This window comes from Lepisosteus oculatus, chromosome 14, assembly GCF_040954835.1.
Source record: "Lepisosteus oculatus isolate fLepOcu1 chromosome 14, fLepOcu1.hap2, whole genome shotgun sequence".
Classification (NCBI taxonomy): domain Eukaryota; kingdom Metazoa; phylum Chordata; class Actinopteri; order Semionotiformes; family Lepisosteidae; genus Lepisosteus; species Lepisosteus oculatus.
Window position 1 is genome coordinate 43,968,341 of NC_090709.1, and position 25,251 is coordinate 43,993,591.

General features: G+C 42.2%; 1 protein-coding gene, 1 long non-coding RNA gene and 5 other non-coding genes across 9 annotated transcripts; 2 read left to right on the plus strand and 5 right to left on the minus strand.

Moving 5' to 3' along the window:
• Positions 1–240: 240 nt before the first annotated feature.
• Positions 241–312, minus strand: trnaa-cgc (transfer RNA alanine (anticodon CGC)). Its single transcript has one exon. It is a non-coding gene; the product is annotated as a tRNA-Ala (tRNA).
• Positions 313–1,950: 1,638 nt separating this feature from the next.
• trnak-uuu (transfer RNA lysine (anticodon UUU)) lies at positions 1,951–2,023 on the minus strand. Its single transcript has one exon. It is a non-coding gene; the product is annotated as a tRNA-Lys (tRNA).
• A 1,532-nt stretch (positions 2,024–3,555) lies between these two features.
• Positions 3,556–3,627, plus strand: trnaa-ugc (transfer RNA alanine (anticodon UGC)). Its single transcript has one exon. It is a non-coding gene; the product is annotated as a tRNA-Ala (tRNA).
• Positions 3,628–4,911: 1,284 nt separating this feature from the next.
• trnak-uuu (transfer RNA lysine (anticodon UUU)) lies at positions 4,912–4,984 on the plus strand. The gene has a single exon. It is a non-coding gene; the product is annotated as a tRNA-Lys (tRNA).
• Positions 4,985–14,084: 9,100 nt separating this feature from the next.
• On the minus strand, positions 14,085–14,800 carry LOC138243314 (uncharacterized). The gene is made up of 2 exons (XR_011192100.1): positions 14,601–14,800; positions 14,085–14,373 (listed from the first exon to the last, which is right to left on the minus strand). It is a non-coding gene; the product is annotated as an uncharacterized lncRNA (long non-coding RNA).
• Positions 14,801–15,343: 543 nt separating this feature from the next.
• LOC138243264 (zona pellucida sperm-binding protein 3-like) lies at positions 15,344–18,340 on the minus strand. 3 transcript variants are annotated; one of them, XM_069198807.1, is made up of 9 exons: positions 17,691–18,330; positions 17,474–17,589; positions 17,292–17,398; positions 17,036–17,210; positions 16,841–16,958; positions 16,542–16,642; positions 16,392–16,465; positions 15,967–16,233; positions 15,344–15,539 (listed from the first exon to the last, which is right to left on the minus strand). In XM_069198807.1, exons 1-9 carry the CDS (start codon positions 18,246–18,248, stop codon positions 15,514–15,516), a joined length of 1,542 nt encoding a protein of 513 aa, XP_069054908.1. In that variant the 5' UTR covers positions 18,249–18,330; the 3' UTR covers positions 15,344–15,513. The 3 variants fall into 3 exon arrangements, with proteins under 3 accessions (XP_069054908.1, XP_069054909.1, XP_069054910.1); XM_069198808.1 differs by having other exon boundaries at positions 15,976–16,233; positions 17,691–18,327; XM_069198809.1 differs by lacking the exon at positions 15,344–15,539 and having other exon boundaries at positions 16,127–16,274; positions 17,691–18,340.
• A 5,271-nt stretch (positions 18,341–23,611) lies between these two features.
• trnaw-cca (transfer RNA tryptophan (anticodon CCA)) lies at positions 23,612–23,683 on the minus strand. The gene has a single exon. It is a non-coding gene; the product is annotated as a tRNA-Trp (tRNA).
• Positions 23,684–25,251: the final 1,568 nt, after the last annotated feature.

Below are 25,251 nucleotides of genomic sequence, written 5' to 3' on the forward strand. Positions count from 1 at the left end.
CCATGGATATTTTATACGATCAATACTTGTCATGCTCTTTTGCATTTTCCTTAACTAAATTAGTTCAAATAATTTAGGATTTAACAGAACTAAATGAGGTACATTTAAAACAGCAGCGCAACTCTGCAGCACGTCGAGTGTGCCTGCATTTAATTGTGTAAACCTGGCTCTCTCTGAACACGAGCAAAGAGTTCTCACTCAACAGAAGATTGCGATGTGAGTACTGTAATATAAAGCACCTGGAGATGCCAGGGATTGAACCCGGGACCTCATACATGCGAAGCATGCGCTCTACCACTGAGCTACATCCCCGATGAAAAAGTTTACGGAACAGACTTAGAGATGTGCAAATGCTCACTGATCACACCACTCACGAAGAATGCCTGCAGTTTCCCACTTTCGCGTTTCTTCTACTACAGAGTAAATTCATAGGAATGAAAAAATAAGGAAGGAAAAATAATCGCATCGAAGCTTCAAGAGGCTGGGCACAAATTAATCTGTTATTTTTGCATCCAGTTACATGGGCGACGGTGGTTGATTCCCAGACGGGGGAGTGCTTTTTTTTTTCTACCTCCTTACTCGACTGTCCTTCAATTCTATTTTATTTGAAAGCTATTTGCATCTTTTAAGTGCTCTTGATTAAACTATGCATAGAAAAACAGCAGTACTGATGATTTAGTTTAAAAGGGTGAAACAACGCCCCAACCACAGGAATGGTAACAGGAAGGATCGTGTTCTTATTTAATATGTCCTTTTGAGATGTCTTGTCAATGCACACAGGCGGTAGAGCTGAATAATTTACTTTTAGTTCTTTCTATACCAGGAAGAAAGGAGCAGACTTTAACTTTAAGAGGCAAAAATGACACCTTGTCAAAGCTAATATTATTAAAATGACATCACAACAAAAGAGTGGAGCCTTGAGTGAATAAAGCCTTGAGTGGAGCCTTGAGCTTTCATTGGACGTATGTGTCTCCATAACTTTGTAGGTGAGAGAGAGGATTGTGATAATTTGCAGGTGCTTCTCGGGAGTGCGTTGGTGGTACAGGCGCCTTCCAAATAATTGAGTCGGGTTTGAATCCCAGCCAGTACAAACCCAAATCTTTTCAAGATAATTTGTGGTCCGCTAACACATCTTTTGAAACACTACAACAGGTAACACCCCGTGTGAAACATCATGAGCATCTGTTAAACCTCTCTACCTGCCCGTTCCTAGCAGAGACATGCCGAGGGTCTAAAGGGACATTTTGAGCCGTAGAAACATTTTATCATTCCATACTTTCCTGTGCAGTCAGGCCAGTTCCACTTTAACTGCGCCCAACAACGGAGGTCGTTTTGAAAACTACGAGAGTAAAGGCACACTGCACGTCTGCAGAACATCACGTCCGAGTTTAAGGACAGCAACATCAGAGATTGGAAGCTAGGGAGTTTCAGGTCTGTGTTTTTATTATAGGTTCAAAAAAATCTGAATACCTTTTCAAGAAGTATTTCAGAATCCCAGTCAAATCCAGTACGAATGCTGCATAGATCTGCATTGTACAATTAGTATACTGTTTGTCCCTTGAATCAAACACGCCTTATGAAGCATTTCTAAAACAGGAGAGATCGTTAGGGAATGCGTCTTCCTGTAAAAATAAAATGACTTCAAGGGCACTATAAGCAGAGGTGCTCTACAGAAGAACTATAGCCAGAGATGCCAAAGAGGTCGAGATTTCACCACGTGAGAGAAAGCATCTCAGAAATGAAGTTGCGGTCGTTTCCACGCCTCATAAAACCATGTGGAGTAGAGTGACAAGATCTACTTGAACATTTTCGGTTTGTGAAATGAAACACTAAATGCACTACTGTAAATACAAGTAATGGACATTTAAAATAACCACAGTACAGCTAGAAGAGTGAAAGATGAAAGACTATGTAGAATGACTTTCACAACAGACTTAAGAACAGCACAATCACCCGAACAGGGACTTGAACCCTGGGCCCTCAGATTAAAAGTCTGATGCTCTACCGACTGAGCTATCCGGGCTCTGAAAGAAGATCGACACTGTCGGGATCCTCGCAATTAACCTGTCTCTTGTGCCGAAGAGCAGTCATACCTGACCCGTCTGGAATGACCACCGACAGACTTTATCCAGAAGCGACGGCACCACTCCCAGTAGAATGAGTGAGAAATACAGCATGACATGGGTAGTTAAGGGGCTCCCACAATCCATCTTTCCTCACATTACTGATTTTTTTTCACATTCAGATTTTTTTCACATTTAATAAAATCTTTTTATCAACAACATTAAAAAGAAAACAAATGGAACATTTTTTGGAACAATAATTAAAAAAATCTTTCAATGCCTTGGTTGTATACGTTTGCACACCCTTTATAAAGGGAGTTGCAACAGTGCTGAAATTTAAAGAGCATTTCTGTAGAGAAAACAGCATTTTTTCTGCCTTGATGTTATAGGGAGCCTGTCTTTTAGAAATTCTATTTCTTAACACCTTGCACAGCCTCCCGACAGACTAACAAATATTTTTTTGGAGAAATTGGCTCACACACCAGAAGACACTAACGTTTATTTACGTTAGAGTATGTACAACTCAGGCTTTAACAAATGTTCATGATGTTTCACACGGGGTGTTACCTGTTGTAGTGTTTCAAAAGATGTGTTAGCGGACCACAAATTATCTTGAAAAGATTTGGGTTTGTACTGGCTGGGATTCAAACCCGACTCAATTATTTGGAAGGCGCCTGTACCACCAACGCACTTCCGAGAAGCACCTGCAAATTATCACAATCCTCTCTCTCACCTACAAAGTTATGGAGACACATACGTCCAATGAAAACTAATTTTATTCACTCAAGGCTCCACTCTTTTGTTGTGATGTCATTTTAGTTGATATTAGCTTTGATAAGGTGTCGTTTTTGCCTCTTAAAGTTAAAGTCAGCTCCTTTGTTCCTGGTATAGAAATAACATGTTCCATCTTTGTTTAAAAACACCACTAAAAGTAAATTATTCAGCTCTAACGCCTGTGTGCATTGACAAGACATCTCAAAAGGACTTATCAAATAAGAACACGATCCTGCTTGTTACCATTCCTGTGGTTGGGGCGTTGTTTCACCCTTTTATGTTCTTCTACAATATTTGCAGACAGGGCTTTATCACTCGAGTTGTACAGAACAAGTGTGCATCGGTCCATGAAAATCATCAGTAGTGCTGTTTTTCTATGCATAGTTTAATCAAGAGCACTTAAAAGATGCAAAAAGCTTTCAAATAAAACAGAATTGAAAGACAGTCGAGTAAGGAGGTAGAAAAAAAGCACTTCCCCGTCTGGGAATTAACCACCATCGCACGTGTGACTGGATACAAAAATAATAGATTAATTTGTGCCCAGTCTCTTGAAGCTTCAATGCGATTATTTTTCCTTCCTTATTTCTTCATTCCCATGAATTTATTCTGTAGTAGAGGAAACGCGAAAGTGGGAAACTGCAGGCATTCTTCGTGAGTGGTGGATTGTGATCAGTGAGCATCTGCACATCTCTAAGTCTGTTCCTTTACGTTTTTCATTGGGGATGTAGCTCAGTGGTAGAGTGCATGCTTTGCATGTATGAGGTCCCGGGTTCAATCCCTGGCATCTCCAGGTGCTTTATATTACAGTACTCACATTGCAATCTTCTGTTGAGTGAGAACTCTTTCCTTGTGTTCAGAGAGAGCCAGGTTTACACAACTAAATGCAGGCACACTCGACGTGCTGCAGAGTTGCGCTGCTGTTTTAAATGTACCTCATTTAGTTCTGTTAAATCCTAAATTATTTGAACTAACCCTAACCCTAATAATTTAGTTCAAATTCAGGAAATCCAGAGATTGCTTCACACTTGCCGTGGCTGTTGCAGAAAACACCTCTTGAATCTTACCCGGGATTTCTTGAGAGATCATTCAGTGAGCGAATCCTCCTTCTGAACTCCGCACTGTCCTGTACTGCTCTCGTGTAGATGTGAAGCGCAGCCATAAACACACTTTGAACTTTTTCCGTTTGTTAATGAAAATGCAAAAGAGCATGACAAGTATTGATCGTATAAAATATCCATGGCACAACTCGAGAAAGTACTGAAGGACTACACATCGACTTTTGATGATTACAAGAGATTCAAGAAACACAACCGTCCGCACCTGGGTTTGGATCCTGAATGCTAGAGTTAAAAGAACATAACCGACGTTTATGACCTATAAACTCTCTAAATTGTCTTATAATTTATGAAATAAAACACTTTCTTAATAATTACTTACTGATGATAGACGATTTATTGAATTTTAACAAAATCACAATTACAAACTTTTTCGGTTAAACTGTTATTCACATACTCTAACGTAAATAAACGTTAGTGTCTTCCGGTGTGTGAGCCAATTTCTCAAAAAAAATATTTGTTAGTCTGCCGGGAGGCTGTGCAAGGTGTTATAAAATAGAATTTCTAAAAGACATTCTCCCTAAGCTTAAGGCAGAAAAAATGCCGTTTTCTCTACAGAAATGCTCTTTACATTTCAGCACTGTTGCAACTCCCTTTATAAACGCATACAACCAAGGCATTGAAAGTTTTTTTTTTAATTATTGTTCCAAAAAATGTTCCATTTGTTTTCTTTTTAATGTTGTTGATTAAAAGATTTTATTAAATGTGAAAAAAATCTGAATGTGAAAAAAGGTCAAAATGCTATTGAAAAAAATCAGTAATGTGAGGAAAGATGGATTGTGGGAGCCCCTTAACTACCCATGTCATGCTGTATTTCTCTCTCATTCTACTGGAAGTGGTGCCGTGGCTTCTGGATAAAGTCTGTCAGTGGTCATTCCAGACGGGTCAGGTATGACTGCTCTTCGGCACAAGAAACACGTGACTTGCGAGGATCCCGACAGTGTCGACTTTCTTTCAGAGCCCGGATAGCTCAGTCGGTAGAGCATCAGACTTTTAATCTGAGGGCCCAGGGTTCAAGTCCCTGTTCGGGCGGTTGTGCTGTTCTTAAGTCTATTGTGAATGTCATTCTAAATAGTCTCTTATCTTTCACTCTTCTAGCTGTACTGTGGTTATTTTAAATGTCCATTACTTGTATTTACAGTAGTGTATTTAGTTTTTCATTTCACAAACCGAAAATGTTCAAGTAGATCTTGTCACTCTACTCCACGTAATCATCTAAATTAAATCACAGTAGAGTACAGAACACGCAGTGAGGAGCGCACACAGTGAGTACTCTTGAATACGACAAGAGGAAAGGCACACTGCACATCTGCAGAACATCACGTCCGAGTTTACAGTGAGAGCAGAGGTTGGAAGCGACGTAGTTTTTTAATACTCGCTCGCTGAAAGATCTCTCAAGAAACCTCGGTGGAGATTTAACGGGTGTCTAATAATCACGTTCAAAAAGATGACGATAAGTTTTTTTTTTAACTAGGTAGCCTTAATGGCAACACGGTGTGAGTAGATCTTAAAGCAGCTGCAGACAGAGTACCCGTAATGGCAACACACTGCTTTGAGTTCGGCTTTTCTTATTTCTTCTGCAGAACCAGTGGTATCGGAATATACTGATCCGCATAAGAAGCGCTTTCGGGTTCTGATCATTTTTATTGAGCGCTGCTCTAAGTACCACAGGCAAGATGGCTGGTGGTCTAAGGCGTTGCGTTCAGGTCGCAGTTAACCCTGGAGACGTTTGTTAAAATCTCACTTCTAATAAAGAGGTCTTTCTCGTTAGAGTAGAAACGATAGAAGCCTTAAGCGGGAAAAAAATCACAACATCTCGCATTTCACGTGTTTAATGTTAACTGTGTCAGTGGTTGCCTCAGTGATTGATGGCTCTTCTCCCTCGCAGGGTGACGGCAAACTTCTTCAGAGAGGGAGTCTCCCACGCACGGCTTTTCTTTATCAAGAGCTGAGACAACAGAGACAACAGAAACAGACTTCAAACTGACATGAATTACTTCTTGAGCGTTTATGACCGTCTTTAAAAGCTGAGAGCAAGTGAAAAAGTCTTTAGAAATGAGGAAATGACTGCTGACAGTAAACAGAGCTGACGCTCAGCTCCAGACAAGTGCTCCTCGTTAGTATAGTGCTGAGTACCCCCGCTTGTTGCGCGGGAGACTGGGGTACCTTTCTGTGACAGGGCGCTGAAACACACTTAAAAAGTGTGTACTGTGTACTACGTTTCGGACTAGTTACGGCGGTAGAATATGGAGATCATCTCCAGCTTTGAGCTCAACTGCAACAAGAAGTCATGCTAAATGTAGTATTGTAACGCTTACGGCCGACAAGCACTGTGTAAGAGCCAGCGTACCAGAGCGGGTGACGTCACCGCCCTTCCCTGTGATAGCAGGACTACAGCTACTGGGCTGTAGAGAGATCTCTCTTTAGCTCACGGGGCTAGGTCGCTGCAGAGAGACGCGGAAGTCCCGGGTTCGAGCCTCCAGTCGGGATGGGGCCGACCAGATGCGGCAAGGGCGCCTGCCTGAGCCCCCGTTGCGTTACAGTATAGTGAGTAGACATCGCGAGACAACAGAACGAGAGAGTAGAAGGCGGGAATATATGGTGTAAGGGCGTGATCTGTGTAGTTAACAAAATAGTTAAAATAATATAAAAACGTCTCTTTATTAAGATACACAACATTTATGGCGACGAGAGATGAGTGGTTGACGGACTCAAAGCGAGCAGAACACTGCAGATTTTAGTTCTCTTGCTGGTAGAAACGAACTTCTGAATTTTCGGACTTTTCGTTTAGCTTGCGCCATGGAAGATATGGCAGCCGCGCCGAGAAGCTTTGCTTATGCCCGGCTTTTTCCACCGCTTCTACTGAACCTCGGAGCTCCGGATTTGAATAAGGAATACAAGATATGGATGGAGTCGTACAGATTATTTTAAATAGCCAGTGGATCTACAGAAGCTCAGGATGCCGTAAGACGGGCTACACTACTGCACTGTATCGGGGCTCCCGTGCAGCGGATTTTCGCCAACCTCCCTGGAGAAAAAGGTACATATGAACAGACTGTAGCTGCCTTAGACGCTTACTTTACACCGCGGAGAAAAGTGGTTTTGGAACGGCATAAATTTAGGCAGAGAACTTAGTCTCAGGATGAATCTGTTGTTGCTTTTGTGACTGCACTAAGAGAACTGGCTAAATCTTGTGACTTTGGAGTATTGGAAACTGACATGTTAAGATATCAACTTGTGGAAAAATGTGCACATAAGAGACTATAAATTGCTGCAGGAGGAAGGGCTGACTTTAGAAAGAGCTCTTACAGTCGCTAGAATTCACGAATTCATGCTCAAGCAGAATCAAGAATGCTTTCTGACCACAGTGACAAAGTGACACTGAACGGGGCGTTCGCTCAAACTTTACAACCAAAAGCCCAACAGCAGGACGCAGTCATGCAAGAGATATAGAAGAACAGGGGACGGCTGACATTACATGTTACAGGTGCGGACTAACAATGCACAAAGCAGATGAATGCGGAGCGTGAACAGCAAAATGTCTACACTGTAAGAAAACAGGACATTATGCACACGTCTGCAGAACATCACGTCCGAGTTTAAGGACAGCAACATCAGAGATTGGAAGCTAGGGAGTTTCAGGTCTGTGTTTTTATTATAGGTTCAAGAAAGTCTGAATACCTTTGCAAGAAGTATTTCAGAATCCCACTCAAATCCAGTACGAATGCCGCATAAATCTGCATTGTACAATTAGTATACTGTTTGTCCTGAATCAAACACGCCTTATGAAGCATTTCTAAAACAGGAGAGATCGTTAGGGAATGCGTCTTCCTGTAAAAATAAAATGACTTCAAGGGCACTTAAGCAGAGGTGTGAAAGCCTGCTCTACAGAAGAACTATAGCCAGAGATGCCAAAGTTGCGGTCGTTTCCACGCTTTATAAAACAACTACGTCAAACAACAAAAGGTGAAGAGCTGCTGTTGAGAACAACGCGGCCAAGCGCTCTAAGGAGCTGGCTTAAACCTCCAGGCTCTTCAGGAGCATCTGTTGGAGTCACACTGCTACAGTGTATCGCCTTGTTAAGTATCCCTTTTATTGTTGTTGCTGCCTCCAGGCGATGTAAACCAGATTCAGAAAAAAATAATTTGAACAACATTATTCCCATATTTACTTGAAGGCGTGGTGGACAAGTGGTAAGGTGTTGGTCTCGGAAACCGAAGATTGTGTGTTCAAGCCTCTCCCGTACCTGTTTTATTTGTCTCCGCTTTCCTTTGGTTTCAAAGTCTTCAAAAACTCCATATGTAGGAGTCTCAATAGTAAGAGAGCATAACTGTCGCCAGTGATTAGTATTCTTGCATATCCTGCCTTGTTTTTTAGTCGACAAAGCTTGTCTCTCTTCACACCCATCTTCCGAATGATTGCCTCAGCATTGGAAAGGAACGTGCGCTTGGTACAGCCCCCCACTCCACGGTCTGATCACAAACAAATCGGATGAGCTGTCAGTCCAGGTTGGAAGTAACGTTCGAAATCACTAAAAATCTGACTTAGGAACGAGAAGACCGTGTTTTTTTAAACGAGTAAACGATAAAATAATATACTGCCTGCAAGACTATGTCAAGTTCAAGTTCAAGTTTATTGTCATTATACTCATACACAGGTATATGGTATAACGAAATGCTATTTAGCTAGCTCTCGGACATAAGTAGTACAAAGAAAAAAACACAACAACAATACAATTGTATAACAAAAGAAAGACAGAGACAACAACCAATGTGCAAAAAACAACAACAGGCAGTGTGCAAAACAACAAAAATGTAACAGGTTATGTGCAAAACCATGCATCAAAAGAATGAAATAAAGGGATAGAAATGATGGGGAGTGAGCTTTTGACATGTATGGTAGAGGTAGATTTTCAGTGTGTCTGGGTTTTTGGTAAGAAAGAAGGCACTGTGAGGCTCAGATCATAGGTGAGAGGTGAGGAGAGAGTGAGAAAGGCTGGGAGTTTAATAGTTTGATAGTGCGGGGGTAAAAACTGTTTCTGAGTCTGGTATTCCGGACCCGAATGCTCCGGTACCGTTTTCCATGTCATGCTAAACGCCACAAATTGTGTTCGTCCATTTGTATCAATCATCCTAAAGTTACGGAAAATTGCATGCGACTGGTGCAATCAGCACACATTTTTTCAGGATAGTCGAGCAGTTTAAAACAGCAAATTCACAGCTTCGTGTCTTATAAGCTTTGTGTTTCACTCTCCAAATAGAGGCATGGGTTCAAATCCCACTCCCGACAATCAGGCGTTTTACCCTGTCTTTTTTACCTGCCTTTACACTGTTTCAGTCTTGTTGTGCTCGCTGACAATCACAGTACGAGGAAAACGGAGAAACTGCTTAGCAAAAACATAACGGACAGAAAAAAGCTTAGTAAACACGTGAATGTGATGAGCAGTAGTAAGGTATGCATTCAAATGTTTAAGGCTGATTTATAACAGCAGCAGAAGAAAGGTGCAGCCTTTGTGAGAATTTGCGGGTTTTTATGCTGCTTGGACTTCTTTCAAGCCTATGAAGTGACCCCCGTTTTATTTTCATTTTCAAACTTCAGAACCGAATAACAAAAAGGTTTCATGTGTGGCAGCATTCCATTGCAAATACCGTTTTCACGATGTATTCAGCGACGGGAATGAAATATTTTAGTGCTGGCTCAAATGCGAGGAATTTCAGAAAAACCTGGAAAAGCAACGCTTGCAGTAAATGACAAATGTAAAGCGTGTAGTCAGCATGAACAGAACAACGCAATGCTCTGTAAAAACGATCTGAAGCCGCAATTACTCTTTTATCTCAGGCAGTTCATTCCGATACGATGTTTCCGCAGAATAAATGAAATGCCGAACTCCAAACATGTTGTTGTCATTATTGTTACTCCTGCTGCTGTAGTTTTCCCAGTGGGCAAAAGACGTACAGATGCAGCCATTCAAAGTGTGCGGTACAGACACGTACCGCAGGTAATTGGCTGCGGTATCGCGTATCATGACGCAATATGACGCGGTCCGTGATTGGTTGACCGACAGGGCACTCGTGTTCCGTTGGTCTGTTGTAGAAAGACTTACTGTAAACGTCTTTACTGTGCCCGTTGTAGATATTGAATTTTACCACTGAAGGGAAATCTTAGTAGCTGAGCATAGAATAGGAGCATACTGTAACGCGTGTGAAGGCCATAAACGATATTAATTTTAGAACATAAACATACAGTATATAGCTGGTCTTGGTACTTTAAAGAAAAAAATACACACCAGTATTCCATTTCTCCCTAAACATTCTAAGCATCTGTCTTTAACTAACGTGATACCGGAGTCAACAAGCATACTTTTAGAATTTGATTAATAGGGAATATAATATGGAATCGCGTATCTAAAGAATTTAATAACGGTATAATTATATTCGTGTACTGCGACAGGGCTGTGTAGGGCTGTTTCGCCTCCCTGTTCATGCAATTTGTCTTGTAGCATACTGGTCTAGGTGCGTAACTAACAATGCACAGGTTGTGTGTTTGAATCTAGCTGGTGACTTTTCTTTTAACAAACATTTCTTCGAAAAAATAGAATAGCGATATTATGGACAATCAATTGACTTTTATATTTCAAAATATTGCAACATGATCGATTCTAAGTCATTTTTGATAACTATGAATAGTCACCTTCTTCCCTTTAAAAGCTAGCAAGACAGGTTTCGATTCACATTAGCTGGTGAGCCTTGTTAAAAAAACTAATGATAATATAACATGCCACTGTTTGTTCATGAACAAAGTTATACTGAGATTTCCTTAGATACGCGATTAAAAAATAAATAAAAATTTGAATCTCCTGCGGAACACATTCCATAAGAATCAGCGGTTTTACAGTATATATCGCCTTTAAAGGTGGCTTCTCAAAATGCTTTACGGGATAAAAACAACCAGAACAGCAGCAACAACAATATTGTATTTCATTGCACTTTGAAAACCAAGTAATAACTTAACTATACAGTACGTGCAAACATTTCGTATGTTGCTGTCGTGAATGCCTGTGTACATCACGCAAAGTACATCCTGAAATGCCTCCCCCTGTTCAATCCATTGGAGCACTTGCTTGAGTCTTTCCTCTGTTTTTTAGCCTTATCATGGGGCATGTGTTGGTTTTTCTGTATCTCCATCCAAGCCTGCTGCGTACTCTTCTTATCGATGTCGGGCTAATGTTCGCACCGAGGTCAGCCCATAGCCGTCTTTGGACTTGCATCGCCGGCAGCTCATCATTTTCATCAGTCAGCTTGTCGATAGCTCGCACAATAGGACTTGAAAAAAAAGAGATCAACAGTTAGTTTTAAAAATAATGTGCGTAGTTGTATTTACATGCAAGAAAGGTATTTTTAGAAAGTTATTTACCTTTGAATCGTCCTCAGTTTAGATTCTCTTTGCCTCCTCTCCGCTTTATGATGTCGTCTCACTGTGCTTTCACAAACGAAGATGTCCATCGAAGCCAAATGCTGTACAATGTCCCGTGTTGACTTCCCGTTTCTTTTCATCTTCATTATTTGGTGTGAGAGAGTCTTCGTGATTTTGGCCATTGTCCGTCTCCTTACCAAAGCGATACAGTAGTGCAGCTTGAATTCTGTACCTATATACTGTATGGTATGGTACAGATAAAACTTACACCATACCGATGAGCTTATACCGGGGAAAGACTCCTATTTTATTTAAAACACAATACGCCAGGAAATGTGTCTGATGCATTAGCAAGTTAAAACAATTGCGTCGACAACCTGGGCGTAACAGCAGTTCCTTTTTCTGATCACTCGCTCTCTGGATACACGTCTCACCTGTCCTGTTCTTTGTTTTCCTAATTTGCTGATTATGCCTGCTGCGATCCACTCCTACCCTCACACCTAAAGAAGACTATTTTAAATTTCTTGGCGCGGTTCATTGTGCAATTAACCCTTGTATGTGCTGTCCTTAAGGTGATATCTCATAAAGGTGATATGTAAAATAATATTTTTTATTATTGTTATAGAGAAACATGATCAGATTTTCCCCGGTTCAGAAAAAAAAGATCTAAAGTATACTAGTTTGTCACTAGTATACTTTTAATACAGTCTTTGCTGTGCTCTTGAGGATCCTTGTGATATTTCGAGCTCTGGTTGGATGATAAGTGTCACAGTTTAAATAATTTTTGTAGTTGGAAATTATGAAACGCTCTGTTAAAAGCAAGGGAGTTTTTGTGTCCTTTACAGTAAAAGAAAATGCCTGACAGAGAAGGGCTTGGACAGATTCCAAGTGCATTTTTGCAATTTACATTGCATTGTGCTGCTGTAATACAGTTTAAAATAATTAAAAGTCTAAACAGTATCAGCTTTATTTATGGGTTGCAATTTAAAAAAAAGTCAAAAACCGCACTCAAAATGCAATTTAGAGCTTTCTGGCAAGAGGAGACACCCCAATTAATAATGTAATATGCCCCTGTTTGTGCATGAATAAGGTTATACTGCTATTTCCTCAGATACGCGATTACAAAAATTTAAAAAAAAAATTGAATCCCCGGCGGAACCGGGCATCCATAAGAATCAAGTAATAGGTTTATTCCACGCTGAAAAAAGAAAGCAAACACATTCCATAAGAATTGGCGCTTTTATATATCACCTTTAAAAGGTGGCTTCTCAAAACGCTTTACAGGATAAAAACAACAATAACATTGTATTTCATTGCACTTTGACAGATCGTCCTTAAATCAAAACAGTAACCCTACACCATTTTATTTTTTCAAAGAAATGTTTGTTAAAAAAAAAAGTCATGGTTGTAGCTGGATTCAAACACCCTACATGAGATATACAAGTCAGTAACCTAGCCCACAGCACCACTGGCAAGGTCGCATGAGGCATGTTGAAAAAGCCCTAGAGAAACAGTATCAGCAGACATTGTACAGCGTGTACTATTCTTGTGTTGCGGTACATGAATATAATTATATCATTATTAATTTCTTTAAATACGCTATTCAATATTATATTCCCTTTTAATCAAATATATACTGTATGTTTATGTTCCAAAATTAATATCGTTTATGGCCTTCACACGCGTTGCAGTATGCTCCTATTCTTTTTATGCTCAGCTACCAAGATTTCCCTTCAGTGGTAAAATTCCATATAAATATTCAATACTTAAACGGGCACAGTTAAGACATTAAATATACATATACATACTGTATACAGTACAGTTTGCATACAGTAATATGTTTATGTTCCTAAATCAATCTCTTTTATGAGCATGTGATGCGAAAGGCATGGTGAATCGGAAATTCTCAAAGATTACTGTACTTTGCATGATTGGAAACAAATGAGTGATTGCGAAACGCTGTGGTGTTACTTTTACAAAGACGGTCAACGAAAAAAAGAATGTGGACCAGGGCAATACTTTGAGTTTACAGGTTGTCCAAGGTCATTCATGATTAATACTATTAGTAATATCTTCGTTAAAGACTTTGATGGCGACAACTCAAACATGAGAGGTTGTGCTTTATTAGCTCCACCTTGTGGAAATTCCGGATACTATTATTTTACTTAAGGTACCACGTGGTATTATGAGGTACTATACGAGAATTTATGGTAACTCGTGGTAGGCTGCGTCAAGCGCACCGCAAAATAATGAGGTATCGCCTGCTCGTTTTGAATGGCTGCATCTATATACAGTAAATTTTATAATCACATAAATCAGCAAATTTCTTCAGATCTTCATCTGTAATTATTTATACTCTTTCCTAAATTTAAGATGGTTTTCTCCACCCTATTAAAATTGTTCACATCCAACATCCACATTCAATTAGACAGAATGTAATTGATCATTTAGAGCAGAATGTTTTCCTGAAGTTCAATGTAGATCAGTTTTGTGTGACAGTAATGACCACTAGAGGACAGTTTTTGGACGGTGAATTCCCTCCCTACCTTTCTTCAGCTTGCTGTTCTGGATCAGCTGCCCCGCTAACAGGGCAAGCACTACAAAGAGCAGAGCCCCCAGCAGCAGGAGGACCAGGGGTGAGATGGACAAGCCTGTCTGGGGTGTTGTCCTGGTGCTGCCTGAGCAAGGAGACAGATCAGAAAATGAACTTGTGTCTTAATCTTGTGTTCATCTGTACAGAGACTAGAAACTGGGGATTTTACCCGTCTTCAAGGAAGAAGTGCTGGTTGAAGTAGGAAGAGCAGTAATACAAGATAAAATGATTTTGATGAGGAGATTCACAGCAGTTCTTCTGTATTTCTTGACAAAAATGAAACAGAGAGGCCATGGTTTATAGACAGCAGTACTCCTGAGAATCAGCAGCAGCATTTAGACGAATGGAAGCGTCTCGTATTCCCTTCTGTCAACTGCATTACCCGTCATCATTGGATGGTTTTGAGATCCCAAACCTGAAGAAAAAGGAAAAGGGATGGTTGAGATTCAGAAAGCACAAAAGAGGTCATAGCCAAGACAAATACACACTACATTAATATAGAGCATTTAATAGCCAGGGCTCACACTAATTGTTTTTCTAATAGGCAGAATATGTGTTGGCTTCTTCATTATTATTTACATCTGTATTCCTGTAGTGAGAGCAGCCCTGAACACCCTGAGACCTCCAGCTGCTCCCACTCACCTGTACAGGTGACCACAGCATCCTCCTTGTGCCAACAGTCACTCTGTCCCAGGGGAGCATGCCAGCAGTTCCGCACGTGAAGCTCACTACCCCTGCAGTTCACCTCAGCCAGACAGATGGTGCTGTTTCATCTTCCAAATGAGGAGTTTCCCCACTGCATTTAGCTGAAGAGAAGACATCCGTGCCTTGGAGTCTCAAATCCTGTTCCACAGCCTCAGGCCAGGAAACATGTTCAAGTGAGTTTACAGGATGTGGCCATAAGTTGATAAAGTAAATCAGTTCTTAAATTGTTTCACAGGTATGCGCCACATAACAAGATAGGGGCTACATACACTTTAAAAAAAATAATAACCAATCGCGTCAGTGCACTGAACCAGAGAGTAGCCTAGCTGTATTCTGCATTGATGTTTAATAGATGTTTCAAGCCAGGAAGGAAGAAAATAGACTGGAGCATAAAGTGGTAGCAGAGTGGTGGCTCTGTGACTAAGGATCTGTCCCCGTAACTGGAAGGTTGCCAGTTCAGATCCCACAGCTGGCAGAGGAATCCTACTCTGTTAGGCCCCTGAGCACGGCCCTTAACCCTAACTGCTCCAAGGGTGCTATACAATGGCAGACCCTGTGCTCTGACCCCAAGGTTTGCTCCCCGTCTGTGTCTTCACAGAGAAAAGCTGCGGTATGTGAAAAGATGAATTCCTAATGCAAGAAATTGTATAGGGCTAATAAAGAAACATTAAAATTAAGTGTCTCTGTCTGTTAATCAGCTTTATTTTGTTCTCTAGACCACTGGTCCCTCAGGTTAGCTGGAGGAGGTGCCTGCTCTGGGAGGGTTGAGGTATATCACAATGGCTCTCGGGGTACAGTCTGTGATTACTCCTGTAACCTGCAGGATGCCCAGGTAGGCTCCAGACTCCCACTACCCTCTGAATAAGGAAGTGGCTCCTGTCAATTGAGAAAGCATTTAATCTCAAAAACACCTTAAATATGAGACCAACAGCAAAAGCTTTGTTTTTAACATGCTGTTGTATTGTTCCTGAAGCCCAAATAAGTGCAGCAAGTCAGTCATGTTCCCCCAAAACTCCCATTATTTTAGGTTTGATGAAAAAGTGCATAAAGACTTTTGTTCAGAAATCAGATTAACTACAGAGTGAAGGGTGTGGGTTAATTCTTTGTGATGGTTTTGGCCTTATGAACCCACCCCTCCCTTTTTTCCTGCATACATACTTCCCAATTAACTGTCACTGCTAGTGGCAGAACAAGTTGTCACCTTTCTGTGCTTTTGGTCATTAGAAATATTACAGTCTTTGATAAAAAGACTTACTTTAGTCTCCTCATGTCTTAGTGCTTAAACTGAACCTAGGTACATTACCCCACTTACTACTCCAGCCGCCCCCCCAGCTGAAAAGGGGGAGGGGAGGGGGTGATGATTCTCCAAAGTCCTCTGCTCCCTCCACATCCTCACTGGTGCTCTCAGCATCTTGTCCTGCAGCCTCTCTGTCCCCTCGAGCCCCCTCAGCATCTTCACTGGAGCTCTGAGGGTCTCCCTCCTCATCCTCAGTCCAGGCAGATTCCACACCCAGAGGACCCTCTACTGGTGCCACAGCCACCCTACTGCTGGTCACCAGGCTCCTGGTACCTGTGGACAAGCAGCACCCAGCAGCGAGGGATCTGCTTCAGCTGGAGACCAACAGTGATGCTACTCATCTAAACAGCCACTTTGCCCAGGAAGGATCATTCCTCATAGTTCTCTGTTGGGCAGAGATGTATCAACAAGGGATAAAGAACCAGACCCACCTCCATTCTGTCTGCCAGCACACCTGGACTCACAGCAGACACAGACCTCATGGTCACCATACAGCTCCTCCCACCTGGAGGAGAGGAGGACAGGTGAGGTCCCACCTGGCATGTCCCAGAGCACCCTCAGCAGGCTCCTTGCAGAAGTACCTCTTTGCCTCCCTGTTGTAGGTGCAGGACTTGGTCCCTGGTGTTGCTTTAGCAGGAGCCACAGCCATGACACAGTGCATGTACAGCTCAGTCACTTCATGCTGCAAGAGGGATGGTCACAGCATTAAGGGATCAAGGCCAATAGAGGGACAGAGAAGGAACTTCTGCCATCAGTGAAGGCAAGCTGGCAGCTCTAGGCACTACAGCTGCCACAGTCTGGTTCACATCTAGATCATGGATGGAAAAGCAGACCATGAATCAGTAGAGCAGGAAGGCTGAGCAGCCTTTGAGAGCAGTACCTTCCTGGACAGCTTCTTCTGGAAGAGGAAGGCATCAATTGTGAAGCGGAGCACATCCTTCTGCTTGGAGGGGACAAACCTGGACAGGCAGCCATCTGCCTTGCTGTCCACCATGCACCTGGGGACAAGGACAAGGATGAACCCCTGCAGGCTCTCGGGGCTCCTGTCCACCTCTCCTCCCAGAAGGGGCCGTACCCCAAGTTGTCGATCACGGGGAAACGGGGCTGGGAGTGCTGGTCCGGTTTCTCCGTTACGTAACACAAGTGAATGTACAGCCTCTGCTCCGCTGTGGCAAAGTAGGCAGTGGCCTGGAAGTACATGGGCTGACCCAGGAAGTACTCATCCTTAGGAGAGAGCCGGACCCAGTGGGCTGGAGAGAGAGAGAGGCAGCATTACACCTGCACACAGCACCCCCTGCAGGCAGGTGGAGCCACTCGCTCAAGGAGCTTACAGTTGGTGGTGAGCAGGACAAAGCTGTGCTTGTTCTTCAGGTCCTTGAAGAAGGTCCTTCTCCTGGCCCACGTGGGGACATAGCCAACCTTGTAGGAGTAGTGGAACCTGCAGGACAGAGGGGATGAGGGGCTTCTGGACACTTTCCCAGCGGCTTCTCAGCAGCAGCAGAGCCCTGCCTACCTGTTGTAGGAGCACTTGACCGACACAGAGAAGGGAATGAAGCGATGCACAGGTGCACTGGAGGAGGGCGGGGCATAGCGGAGAGTGTTGGAGTACACCAGGCGGCCCTGGACAACCTGCAGGGTCACAGAGGAAGGGATATTCCCAGGAAAGGCAACCCCGACACTGGCCCTACAGCTCACATCGATACACTGCCTGTAGATGAAGACCCGCTTACCGATCGCTCGGTGCCGCACTCGTGAAGCCCGTAGATGAAGTAGAAGTAAAGGCGTGTGGTTCGGCTGACGCTGCAGTTGCCCAAGGTCACCTCCGATGGCCGACAGCTGAAGCCGAACAGGAGCCGACTGACCCTCACGTACATCCTGCTGGAGTCGCACCACACAGCCACTCCTCGGGTGCCCCCGATGGCCGGGCGAGCCGGCTGCCGCCCTCGCTGGGGAGGAAACAGGACGCTCTTGATGTAGGCGGGTAAGGGGCGGCTGCCGGCTTCGGGCTTCATCTTCTCCTTGTCGAAGTAGGGCGAGTACGCGTCTCTGGACACGGGAAGGCGGCGAAAGTCGGGAGCCAAGGACTGCGAGTCGTTCTCGCTTGCAGACAGGTCTTCGGAGGGCGCATCTGCCAGGTTCAAATCCTCCGACTGGGCTGCGTCTTCAGGAGCCGGGAGGTCGGCCTGGAGCGCCAATTCCCGAGAGTCCCAGCCAGCCGGCCCGGCGGAGATCAGTGCGGGGAGCCCGGCCCCTGCGCACAGGCACAGCACAAAGAGAAACGAGCGCATCGCCAAATTGACGTCCCGCTAAACTGCTACAGAAGTAAGACACATAAACCACCAAACTGTGTTGAAGCAAGAGAGCATAAAGTGTGAACGCGGTGACTAGGTTTTTATACTAGCAGGACTATGCTACCACACACATGGTCGCACTACCGCTCAATCAACACAATCAATTACACACAGAGACCCGAATTGTTCTCAGCGTCTAATTAGAACCTGCTTTCAGTCTGAGGCGGGACTCCGTGAAGCCGCCTGAACACTTTCCCGTGTGTATCTGACCCCAGCGGAGGAGTTCCACGTAATTTCGACAGAATGAAATCACCCACACGTGTAAAATTTGCTCAGATTAATTTATTGTTCAATTCGTTTCTAATTTCCAAGGACAGTGTGTTAAACTCGCTGTCAGACAGAGTACGGAACATGCGACACGTCCGTCCACACTTTCTTTTATCGAGGGGGCTGTTCTATCAACACGTAATTTTACAATAATATTTTTACTAATTTTCATGTGTAATTGCATGTCATATTAAAATGTGTAATACAAGCAGTTCTTTGCTTCCCAGTAAAGAAATACTGATCAGCTTTTGACATGTTCTGATAATAATTTGTCTGATTTCTCAGAGATTGCTTTTGCTTCGCAGCACTGAGAACCAATGGAAGCCCGTTTCCGCCAGGGAGTAAAAAAAAACGCACTATGGTATCTCAGAATTGTGACTTAGAATCTCAGAATTGCGACCTAAAAACTCAGAATTTTGACTTTATATCTCACATTTGCGACTTCGAAATAGCCCATATTTCATTGTCTGTCCTTTTGTTATTGTAACGGATTCGGGTTCTAGGGCTTGTGCCCTCGCCGCTCCCACCCTACTTCGTGCCTCACTGTATTGGCTTGAATCCAGGCCTTGCTAGCTGAGCTAAAGAACATTTTAGATATAAAGTCGGAGTTCTGAGTTACCAAGTCGCAATTTTGAGTTACTTAGTCGGAATTCTGCGATACCATAGCGCGTTTTTTAACTCCCTGGCAGAAACGGGCTTTCATACATTTCAATTAGTCTGATCAGTGTAGGACAAGTTAATGTAGAATTATTACTTTGTCTCTTGTTCGTATATAAATGAATGTCTCTGACAACTTAATGTTAGTTTTTAATTTAGTTTTAGTTTTACGATGTAGGTCAAACGTTGACATATGCACGAGTATAGGAAATGTCTCACTCCTGATTCAGCTCATGCTCCATAGGAGAGAAGTGATTCCTCCTGCTTCTCGTACAACCATATCAGAACAGAAGCCCGTGTCACCCGGCTCTGATTCAAGAGCAACTCACATCTTTAGCCCCTTTTTTTATTCGTGATCATAATTTTCTAAAGTTATGATCAATATTGAACTTTTTCTAAATAAAACGACAATAATCAAACATACAAAGTATTAGGAGTTGACAGGGTGCCCCTTTGGAATAGTCGTCAGAAAATGTGAGAAAAGGAAAGTTACCTAAGCTCTCACACACAGCATTAGAGATTGGAATCTGATTGTAAAAAAAAAAACTACCTGTCTCCCCTTCATTTAACGGTGCTGTTGTTTTTATTTTACATGTTGTTAGCATTTTAATGAATTGTTAAAAGATTGATACACAAATCGCTAAATAAGAAAACGTAAAAACCCAACTGTAAGCAGTTGACCATTCATATTCCTGAATTTTAAATCCCTGTGTTTATCTGTGTCCAAGTGCCTGGTGCAGCTATTTTGAAAGCAGAGTCTATGATTTATTGCGGAAGCGCATTTTTGCCACCCAGGAAAAAAATCTTAATTAATAAATACCAAATTATCTCCTAATTACGAGATAGCAACGATGTCATTTGTGTGTATGAACAACCTGTTACATTTGCAATGGCAGTACCTACAGGCTATCGAAAGGTTTGCTGGCACTGTGGGTTTAGTTTTCCTGACAATGTGCATGCTGAGAAATGCGCACGGACTGACTTTCTTCTCGCATTGAAAATGTTACCGTTTGTACCTCATGTAAACAGTTCTAACCATTAGCACACTCATATATATCCTGAATCAAGAACGAATGTGACCTAGAATCCATTGTACCGCTTCAAACTGAAAGTCAGATATGTAGTCTCAAAACTACATAACTCAGGATTTTTTTCCCTTGATGGCAGCATTGGCTTCTGTTATTTAGATTCAACACTGAAGAGGTTGGTTTTGTGTTTTTAGCTATTGAACATAACTGGTAAGTTTAAGTCAGTTCTTGTAACTCTTTCCGCTCGAAAGCGCTGTATTAATACCGGCGCACCTGTCTCCACAGGAAAGTTATTGCTGTTCCAAAACCAATGTACTGCAGCTTGTGGCCACGTGTTCCTGCTGTCAGCATGTGATACCATGTTCTTCCACCGCTAGAAATATTACTGCTCTAGTACAGGAGTAAAAGAAGAAACAAATGCAAACACCGTTTAGAAAAAACACACACGTCTCAGGCCTTAACTATGACAAGGATGGGATTTGAACCTAGACGAGCAGAGCACAGTGGATTAGCAATCCAAAAAAAGACTCCTGTTTAATTTTCTTTTTGCTTGCTCGATTTGTAGTACGCACCTCAATCCTTACAACCGGCAAACAAAAGGGCTTCATGTGCCACAGCATTCTGCTGCAGGTACGGTTTGCACCGTGTATTGGGCGAACCCGAATGAAATATTTCAAATATGTGAAGAATTTCATGAAACCTGAAAAAAGAAGATCACAGCCAATGTCAACAATTCGGAGCCTGTAGGCAGCTTCAACAGAACAAAACGATCTGAAGCCGCAATTCTTTCATAGAGTGTTGTGACACTCTACGCTGTTGCTATTACTGCTATATCTGCTGCCGTTGCTTAAAACTCTACTCAGCGGGCAAGTTAGTTGTACAAGGAATAGACTACTTTGAGCCGTCCAAATTCCATTATGTGAAGTTAAGCTTTTTTTTTATTAATAACAGCATTAGTAATACAATGCGTGCTCAGAAACGTTACTTATTAGCTTATGAAGCAATAGTGTTTCGACAATTTGCGGTCTTCAAAAAGTAAACGCTGACGTTTTTATACTTCCTTGTGAGCAGATCACCTTTGATTTAGAAAAGGAAAACTTACTCCCCTGTTGCTTTCATTGCAATATCTGAATCGAGACCCAAGCGCTAAGAAAGCTGAAAAACGCAGAAGTCATAAACCCGATTTTAATTTAGATACACATTTTCTAATGCAGCCTTCATTACAAGACAGTCTATTTCTCGAAAGCGTGTTATGTAAAAAAGAGAAAAACGAAAATATATGGATGACAATATTAAAAACCTGAAGATTTTACTTTTGAGAAATTGTCATTTTATGTATCTAGACGCTTTTCAACCACTGCTTTTAGAACTTTGCTTTGCTTCCTGAATCATTTTCAGTGTTATAAACTGGGTGTGGAGATAACGATCAGTTTGTAGAGCAGTTGATAGGCTGGAGCTGTTCAGACTACTCTTGTTATTTCTCAAACGCTTCCATCATTTTTCTTTCATGCTAGGACGCGAGTGTGTACATGTGTTTGGTTTTCGTTTCACTGATTCTCATTGAAGATTTGGGAATTAACGAAGAAAGAATCAGTAACCAGGAAGGCAGAAGCTTTGGTTCTCAACGATCTTGAAGACGCCCATGTAGAGCAGCGTGTGATGATTTGTACTACAAAAGACCAAGTGCTCAGTGACGTCTGCGTTTACCGTTGAAACTTTTCATCTCAGGTGCAAAAGCAGTTGTGTTAAACATAGCTGAGTGGCGCAGTAGAAGCGTACTGGGTCCATAACCCAAAGATTGATGGATCAAAGCCATCCTCTGCTATACATGTTTAATGCATGACTGATAAGCACACCATCAGTTTAATGATGTGCATTGAAACTCATTTCTTCTCTCGTGTGTGCAAACTTCACAGTTACGGTGCTCTTTAATCTTTACAAATACGCAGATGCCCAAATGTTTCTTTGGTTGTTCTGACATCCTTTATAGATTCCTCAAATCCTTCAAATGAACATCCATATCAGCACAGTTATGTTTATATCTTTTAAAATTAAAGTACATACAACAAAAATATCAATGTTCATTTGTACTGTGCTCATTTAATAATGATTGTCAAGTTCTCCAACAACTCTGTGTTATAATTTTAAAATATTTTTGCTAAGGATACAGAACGGGTGTATAAGGCATTCTAACTACAGCCAGCTGAAGATAAAATTCCACACGTGAAAATGGTTTCACGCACATTTCCTGCAAAGTTCAAGAGGGCTTTTAGCGGAGATTATGTTTACATCGAAACAATCCGAAGCGCGTCCCTGATCACCAGCCCTTTGTATAACAGCTGTACAAAGACACATGCATAAGGAAATGTTGTGCATAAGGAAATGCTGTGTTTAGCAGAAGTGAGTTAACATGATCCGTGACCTAATTTACCAGAACAAATACTCACCCAGCAAGGTCTGCTTTACTACAAGAGAGAAGTAGAGTGAAAGACGTGATCATTTCACGCCGTTGTGGAACAAAACGCTTTTTTCTTGGAATTCTAAATCAATTAGAAATTCAGAGCGACACATAAAGGCTTTGTCTGCTTAAAAGTGATGATTTTTAAAAACTGATAAAAATGTAGAAAACACGTTTCTCACGTAGAAATTTAAGATGGGGGTGGGGCTTTACTAGGAGCGGCGCTGAACTCACCATGGTGCAATTCATTTACGTGACGGGCTAGTGGTTTAATGGATAACGCGTCTGATTTCGGTTTATTAGATTGTCGATTCGACTTCTACCGGGGTTGTGTGATTTAAATCAGGCTCCTCAGAAATAGATGTCCGTTATGTAAATGAACCCCACCTGAAAGCAAACGTTGGGTCTGGGTTCCTTTCTTTCCTGCATGAAATAGCAAATCGTTACAAAAAAAAAACACCAACTAATGTCCAATGGCGTTAGTCATTTAAGTAAACATGAATATACTGTAAGGTCTTGGTACATGGGAGTGGATTTCAACCACAATTAAAAAAGGGCAAATTATAATTACAGGCTTCAGACACTTTTTCAAACAAAAGAGACCAAACACTCCCTAACTTTCAGGTTTGCTTGAACCTGTAACAAGAAGGAGGTCTGAAACTTCCATTCTCTGATGTCACTGTCTCTAAAGCCGGGCGTGATGTTTCACGTATGGGCAGTGTGCCTTTTCTCTTGTCGTGTTCATGATGATTCGCTGCATAAGCTCCTGATTGGGTGTTCTGTACTGCGCTGTTACTTCGTTCAGATTACCTATGTGGTGTACAGATAAAACCCGACTGCGTGGTGTAATTTCCGGGTTCGGCACCAGCAGCACCTGCAAACTCCTCAGCTGACCTCGACGTGATTTGAACACGCAACCTTCTGATCTGGAGTCAGACGCGCTACCATTGCGCCACGAGGTCACTTGCGACACCGGGGTAAAGTTAGCTCGAAGTTCGAAAACGATTTTGGCACGCCTGTAGCGCTTTCACGAAACCTCTTAGAGTTGCAAGAATGCTTGTTTTGTGTATAAAATACATTGTGGATGCTTTCTCAGCCTTTACTTTTTCGTTTTTATGACATTTTTTTGACCAAGCACGAATATTCTTTTGTCCATATCTTCGCAATGGAAGCACAGAACGCCGTCAAACCAAATGCATTTTAAAGACCACGACTTGTGGATATTTCCACACTCTTTACATCAAACTATCAGTGAGCTAATTATCTTTTTTTAAACCTCCGGTTTTTCATCGATGCGTAATTACGCACGAACTGGAACCCGGGGGACCGCTGTGTGCACACGTTCACAACGCGAGAAATACTGTTCAATACGGCTTCGTGCGAAAAACCCGTATATGACCATAGGAAGCAGAACAGCGCAGTCTCCCATTACCCAGACTGTAAGCACGGGAATAAAGCTTTGTTTGATTTCTGAAAACCTTCCTTTACGCCCTGTTTTCATTCAGGTAAGGGTCAACTATATTGAAAATACTACTGACAGCAGGAAGATTAAAATATTCTTTACTCAGCAGCTTATTAAAAACAGCTCCCATGATGTTCAAACCGATTTTTTACACAGAACACTGACACAGCTTTGCATTCTGAATCTCTTTTTCTCATGCTTTTATTTAATATGGCACAATGCACTGGGATAGGGGTATTCTGTTCACAAACCAATAGCATTTAAACCACAGCACCCACAATGCTGCAAGTGTTTTGCACACTAAGCAGGTCCTCTGACTTTTTCCAGCTTTGTTTTGAGTTGTGGAACCTTTCTTTATATTTTTTAGGATTTTCTGAAGATAACACTACAGGTAATACACTGGGACAGGTGGGTCATCTTCATGGCTCAATAGCATTTCAAATACAGCACCCACACTGCTGTACCCAAGTGTTTTACACACCAGACAGGCCCCCGAACCTCGTACAACCTTGCTGTGGCTGTGGCCCCTTTCTTTAATTTTTTTATGATTTTTTGAAGATAACACTTAAGGTAATACACTGGGATAGGTGGGTCGTCTTCATGGCTCAATAGCATTTCAAATACAGCACCCACACTGCTGAAACCAAGTGTTTTACACACCAGACAGGCCCCCTAACGTTATATAACCTTGCTGTGGCTGTGGCCCCTTTCTTTAATTTTTTATGATTTTTTGAAGATAACACTACAGGTAATACACTGGGATAGGTGGGTCGTCTTCATGGCTCAATGGCATTTCAAATACAGCACCCACACTGCTGAAACCAAGTGTTTTACACACCAGACAGCCCCCAGAACCTTATACAACCTTTCTGTGGTTGTGGCCCCTTTCTTTATTTTTTTAATAAGAATTTTAGTTTTTCAATATGGCACCATTAGACAGGCGGTACATGGGGATTGGGGGGTGCTATTCATGAGTCAATAGCTCTTCAAGCACAACAGCCACAGTGCTGCAACCAGGTGTTTTACACCAGACATTTCCCCTAACCTTATACAACCTCGCTTTGAGTT

Bases quoted from the DNA above. Each gene is read 5' to 3' on its own strand.
- LOC138243264 (XM_069198807.1), bottom strand. From the start codon at position 18,248: ATGCGCTCGTTTCTCTTTGTGCTGTGCCTGTGCGCAGGGGCCGGGCTC. The intron at 17,211-17,291 runs GTAAGCTCCTTG...CTCTCTCTCCAG, and splicing joins TGTCCTGCTCACCACCAACT to CCCACTGGGTCCGGCTCTCT. The intron at 16,643-16,840 runs GTACTGCTCTCA...TCCCTCTTGCAG, and splicing joins AGAAGAAGCTGTCCAGGAAG to CATGAAGTGACTGAGCTGTA.